A 6,887-nucleotide genomic window follows, 5' to 3' on the forward strand; every position below is an offset into this window, starting at 1 on the left:
TAGAAGCTGTAAGTTTCAAGGCATGTGTCCCATAGGAGGTCTGTAGGTGGAATAGGAATCTGAAGATTTCAGCTAATTAAGAACTTCTGTTCAATACATTCCAACTGACTTCATGGTCTGACCAAGCTTGAGTGGATTTAGGGATGACTGAAATTCCATTTTAGCACCAGAGGATCTTCCAGACATACAGAGACACATTTCAAGTTTCCTGTTCCCAAACTTGCAAGTATTAAATCAACTTGATGAAATGGATGATGAAAAGAATTTTTATTTGATCTACAAAAAGACTTTTGGGATGTCTGTTCTTGAGGTACAACTAAACAAGTGTAGCTGAAATTGTCTAAATAAATTAGGTTTTGGTTAACATGAATATCTACCCTATCAAAATTCAGATGGGTGAAGCTTAGCAAATTCTAATGATTGAAAATAAGGTCTTTTAGTGGACAGAGTTAGACATAAGTTTCAGCTCTAGTAGAAAACTGATTCAAAATGAAATCTAATGAATTGAAATGTTTTCTAATTACAATGCAAAATTCATATTCTGAATGTTTTTCTTTTTTTCTTTCTTTCTTTTAAAGGAAATGGAAAAATCTGATGCCAATAATTTCTTAATCTTGTTCCGGGATTCAGGCTGCCAGTTCAGATCTCTGTACACATACTGCCCTGATACTGAAGAAATCAATAAATTAACAGGAATAGGTCCCAAGTCTATCACAAAGAAAATGATAGAGGGACTATATAAATACAACTCTGACAGAAAGCAATTTAGCCACATACCTGCCAAAACTTTGTCTGCCAGTGTTGATGCAATTACCATTCACAGCCATTTGTGGCAAACCAAGAGACCAGTAACTCCTAAGAAACTCTTACCCACCAAGGCATAGTAGATGGGAAAAAATTTGCTTGAGACAATTATGATAAACTTGCACTTCATCTTTACTGCCTATAGGAAATAGATTTCTAGTTGCCAACAAGACTCTTAGAACTTAAAACTGGACACCAAGTTCTATTATCATGTCCAACTGGAATGTAAACACAGTGTTTAGGAGTGCAGAAGATAACTCTTAGGTGAATAATTATGAGTGATTACGGAAATGTTTGACTTGTGTGGAGATTTGTATGTGCTAATGCAACATATAGAGTATATTTGCTCTGTATTTTGATTAGATACACTGAAGCACTGAATGTTCCTCTTTAGTGACTCAAACTACATTTTTTACATCTGTTGCCTTATATGTTTGTATTTGTGCTTGTCTTGAAATATTTTTCTTTCACTAAAGAAAAACTTCTTAATATTCTCAATACCATTGATCTTTGCATACTGACTTACAGTAAAGACTAAATGATAAATTGTATGTCACTGAATAACAGCTGAATGGGTCTGTTCTCCAAGATCCTTACTGCGTGCTGTAACAAAATCAAGATTCATTCCCCTGTGTATTTATAATTCTTTTTCAATTCAATAGTACTGATTTGCTTATAAACTAAACAGTAAAGGAAAAACCTTTGAACTGCTTGAAGTTTTCTTCAAATGAATTATTTAACAACTCAGGGTAAAGGTGATGCAATTATTTATGTTTCAGTCAGTTGCCATCTGAGATGTAATGACTGACCATGTGCATGTTCATAACATCAGTAACACTCAAAGTAAAAAGATTGGGTAGGTCTCTGAAATGGTTTAAGCAGTGTGCATTCATTACTTTGCACTGTTCCAGCTGGAGAGAGAGCACACGGTCAGGTCCTGCTTCTTCAAGGAAGGAACAGGAACTCATGAAACATTCAGAACTAAATCCCTGACGTTGCCTAACAGAGCACTAAATAGTCAGAAGAATCACAGAATTCACTAAGTCACAGATCTTTGAGAAGTCGTGTATCAATTCCCATTGATTTTAAGATTCAGGCCACTTCCTGCCTTCAATCTGCCAATTCAGACTTGAATCAGACATCTGATAATTTTCAGTGTGTCTTTGTAAATTGTTTTCTTGACACTAACAGGTGATGTCTTGTGACACAGCAAGTTTTAAGTACGTATGGCAAAAAAGCCTAACTGACATTTCAGTAAATCTGTTACATGACCATTTGCAAAACCAAACTCTAGGCATATTTCAGTATTATTTATAAAGGGCTGCATTTTATTTCAAAACAGTGTTTGATTATTTTATAAATCACTACCCCGTTTCAGCGTTTGTTTTTCTTATAATTTGCTTTTAACATAGCACTGTTCTGAAAAAAAAAAGAAAACACAAACTTGAAGCCTCCCCTAAATCTGTGGCTATTTTGATAACATCGTACACCAGAGAATTTGTTGGGGGGAGGGAAATCTCATTCTCAGGAAAAGACTTGAATGATTTGTGATTCTGTTCTGTTTCAGTGTTGTGACAACTCCATTCACATAAGACAGTATTGTGCTATGAGTATGTAGTCCATTCAGTTTCATGGGAGACTAAAATGATGTTCGTATTTCTCTCATTAAACTGCTTTGAGAGAAACTGCCTCACTACTACGATGTGCTCATTTACTTAGAGAAAAGATGCACAGGAATGAGATGTCATCAAGCAGTTTAGAACAGTACTTTTTTAAATTAATCTAAGGCCTTAGGCATCAGTGCATCTGGATTATAAACATTTTCTCAAAAATGCTGTCAGTTTACTGTAATTTATGTTCTTATATTTATGTATATTTGTTAAAACTGTAAAAAAAAAAAGAAAAAAACACTTTAAAATACATGTTTAATATGTATGTGGCTCAAAACTATTTGTGGTTAGCTGATTCCTACTGTTTGCATGTATATCACCAGGATATGTAACTCTTATAATTCAAGTGTATACATATTGTGTATATAGGATATAAATAATATTAAAAAGAGGGGGAAAGAGGGTTTGCACATTCTGCCTGTTAGACACTTCCTACAGATACCATTGTAGGAACATCTTGAATAACAATATGAAACTGTGTATAATATACAGTGATTCAAGAAACCAGGAGGTTGGAATTAACTGACACACATATGGTGAATAACTTCAAAAGAAGTTTTATCATGGGAGGCTTTTTATTTCTAAAATCTGTTCTATGATTTAACTGAAGATTTGCAACACCATAAAGACACATGCATCAACCTAATCAAAGTGAGCTTAAATACGTGACAGGAATTCTTTGAGTAATTTAAAATATATCTGAATGTATTATGAAATTTGCATTTGTCAACAGGTTAAAGATTTGTGCAATGTCTAAAAGTAGAATGTGAATAATGCAGTTGAAAATTTCATTGCTCGCAGCATAAGGTTTTACTTAATACAGGAAAAGTAAAGCTAGAGATGCTTTTCCTTTTTAAGCCTGCAAATTTTCTAATTACAGTGGATCTTTGGTTGGGATCATGTTTAAAAAAAAAAAGAAAAAGAAAAAAAAAAAAAGAAAGCTTTCCATAAAGGCCAGTATTTATCACTGACCTTTCCAGAACACACTGGTGCTTTCATCAGGGGTATTATTATTGTTGCTACGACTGAATTGCCAAACTCTCGTCTTAGTTTTTGGAGCAGAATTTCATCTTCTAACAGTCATAATAGCTACTGAATTTTTTTTTTTTTTTTTATGTTAGTATGACTGTTAGTTTTTATTATTTGGCTGTTTAAAGCCAAATTCAGCTATTTAATTCTGATTTATTGGGCACTGTTGAAAATTGTACAGTGTATTGTGTGCTTACTTGTCCACTTCTATGGAGCATAGCTTCCATATTTTTTCAAATGCTGTGCTGTAAAATATTGTCATTGCTACTTATGTGGTACAGTGTAGTTTTTTCCTTTCATTTAAATAAAAGCATGGCACCAAAATAACATTTTTTTGTTTTCTTGCTTACCTCTAAATAGAAACTAAAATTATTAAATGTTGACATTAAAGTTTAAACCTTGTTTCTTCTCATATTTCAGCAATGTGGAAATCGTTAGAAATATTATGCATCATTACAATTTCTTCTTTGATTTACCATCTTTGGCCATACTTCCATAGATAATCTAGATTTCTGATGTTATCAGAGGAAGGCTACTGAATAATTGAATAGGTTTCATATTTCATTTGTGAAGACAACAAGGTGTTACCCTGTTCTCTTCAGAAGTGAATTTCATAATTTTAAGTCATTTATAAACTTTGGGGCCCTGGTTAGCTTCCATTTTTCCAAAGCCACACAAACATACTGGTCAGGTTAAAAGGTTTGCTTCAGACTGAAAGGTTGTCAAGGTGAAGTCTTACCTTTGTCAAGGTACTGTATAAAGCATGTGTGTGACTTCTAGTGCAACAGTTTGTGCTTGCTAGTGAGGCTATCTTGAACAGAACACTATCAAAAAATGAGGAGCTTTTTCCAGATTTGTAAACTAGTAATTTTTCCAGTCCAAATCATGCCTTGTTTGGAGCTTTGTGTTGTTCTGCTGGGTTGCAGAGTAAGAGCAAGGAGTTGCTGAAAGTGGCCATGACATCCCTGCACTGTCACCAGGCAGACTGAGCTGCTGGGCTAACTTACACAGATAAAGAATCTCAGAATTGCAGAGCTGGGTGAAGGGTAACTTCAAGAATACCAGCAATCTGACAGTAGTGCTTTTAATGCTGAATTGAAAGCTACTGTGGAAGAAAATTAATAGCTTTCCCTCCTCCCCCTGAAAACTGATCCTTTTTCAGGCAGCTCAGTGAGTTCCCTGTACAGCATCACAAGGCTGATACAAGCAAGGAATTATATTGGGACACAAACACACAGTTGCACCCAGTAAAGCTATTTTTTAGTGGTGAGCCCAGCTCAAAATTTTCATCTAAAACCAGCCTTTGTACAGATCTGCTTTAAAACAGACTTTGGTTTTTTTCTATCTTTTGGCAAATAACACCGTCCCTGAGAAACTTCAGCTCATGCCCTGGTTAATTTGACATAATATGATTGTGCTGTGTGCCTGAATTTGTACAGAATTTCTGATTCAAAATTTGTGCTGCTGTGGGATCCAGTGTAGAGAATTATGCTTGGAACAGAAGGTTTTGGATCGATTGCCATACAAATATGATGAAAAAAATAGCTTTGTTTCTCAAATCCAACTGTACTGATCAGATCAATGTCAGATGTCTTTTTTCTAATTTATTAAAAAAGACTAAACTTTAAATATTTAGATCTCTTCAAATAGCAAATTAACATTTCTTTGCTGCCTTGCTACTAATTTAATGAGCTGAATAAGCAGCTTGGAGAATTGTGGCTATAGAGATATATCTTGACAGTTACAGCCCTTTACAGTTGCTTTTACATTTTTTGGTCAAATAAATGAAAAACAACAAAAGAACAAGGTTCCCTATAAACTCTTTTTCCAGGTGTAGATGGCAGGGGAAAATATATATTTTTAACTTGTACATTTATAAGAAATTTATTTTTTAAAGCAATCTGTTCCATTAGGTAAAAATATATTTTATGTGTGTTTGGATATGCATACATCCAAATGCACATTTACCCTCAGATTTACTTGCTTACATACAGAAAAAAGAATACATGTTTTATTTAGACAACTGCAGCAATGAGTCAAACATGGTAGGGAAGTTGCTCCAGCTTATTTCCTTCTACCCAGAAATAAAAGCAGCTCTTACACTCGAAATCACTGCTGTAAGAGGTAAGGAAATCATCTACAACATGCACATTTCAGTACAAAGTCTTTAGGAGTGAGAGTCCTTTAATCAAATTTCTGAATTCAAGGATAACGCTGATGGATGCTAGACAGAACTGCTACTGATCAGAAGAGCTATTCACCATCAGGATTCAAGAAAGGGCAGAAAACAGCACAAATAAGGTAAGCATTCACTAAAAAAAGTTACTTTAAACTTTCTTCAGACTCCTATTCAACATTACAAACAACTTGATGTGTAAAATGCCTAGGGGTTAATAAGCATTTCAGTATCCACTGACAAATTGTTTAAGTAAGATACCGAAAGATTTTTTTCACATGTGTTGAAGTTTGCAGTTAATGGCATGTGAACTTCATGGAGATGTACTAAGTAATATCTTTATGTACTTTTATGTCACAGTTAATGGAGCTTTGCAGAAAGACTAAAAGCTAATATAGAGCTTTCCATCACAGCAGCTCTGTCTTATTATTTCTTCATCATCACTGATCTAAATGTCTGCAGTACAAGACCTGGCAAGGCCCCACAAGCCTGCAATTATTTAAATTACTTGAAGCCAGATTGTACTTTGGCTCAGTATTTTTCTTATTTAAGCTACCTGAAACTGGAGCTATGGTGCTGACATAAAGAATTCTATAGATTATGCAAGAATTCTGCTGAATTGTCACCTCAAAGTTGTGGAATTCCTTTCTTGAAATTAGTAAAAACTGTTCCAGAATAGAGTTTTGAACAGATTTTTTTTCTGTTTTTACAAAAACATGTAAATATAAAATGTAAGGAGTTGAATGGTTCTGTTACAAGTACAGAAAATCGAGATTGGTCCATTTTAAGGGCCAACACACAGAATCACAGAATCAGCTGAACTGGAGGGGACTTGCAAGGATCCCTGAGTCCAGCTCCTGGCCCTGCACAGGACTGTCCCCAAGGATCACAGGCTGTGCCTGAGGGCATTGTCCAAACACTTGCTGGGCTCTGTCAGGCTGCTGCTGTGACCACTGCCCTGCCCAGCCACCCTCTGGGTTAAAAACCTTTTCCTGATGCATAACCCAAACCTCCCTGATGCAAATTCAGGCCAATCCCTCGGGTCCTGCCACTGTCACCCCGGAGCAGATGTCAGTGCCTGTCCCTCCTGTTCCCTCACAGGGAAGCTGTGACTGCAGTGAGGTCTCCCCTCAGCCTTCTCTCCTCCAGGCCGAGCGGCCCAAGTGCCCTCAGCCACCCCTCATGGCTTCCCCTCAGGGCCCTTCCCC

The 6,887-nt window shown here is 35.9% G+C and overlaps 1 protein-coding gene across 2 annotated transcripts in view; it reads left to right on the forward strand.

Annotated features, from left to right (window-relative positions):
* The window catches only part of CAMSAP2 (calmodulin regulated spectrin associated protein family member 2), an 80,176-nt gene extending 76,346 nt beyond the window's left edge, over positions 1-3,830 (forward strand). For both annotated transcript variants that reach the window (XM_058029871.1, XM_058029872.1), the window contains one exon: positions 579-3,830. In XM_058029871.1, the coding sequence (XP_057885854.1) occupies positions 579-884 (306 nt within the window). In that variant the 3' untranslated portion in view covers positions 885-3,830. The remainder of the gene's footprint in view (positions 1-578) is intronic.
* Positions 3,831-6,887: the final 3,057 nt, after the last annotated feature.

Source organism: Melospiza georgiana, chromosome 9 (genome assembly GCF_028018845.1).
Source record: "Melospiza georgiana isolate bMelGeo1 chromosome 9, bMelGeo1.pri, whole genome shotgun sequence".
In the NCBI taxonomy this organism is placed as follows: Eukaryota; Metazoa; Chordata; class Aves; order Passeriformes; family Passerellidae; genus Melospiza; species Melospiza georgiana.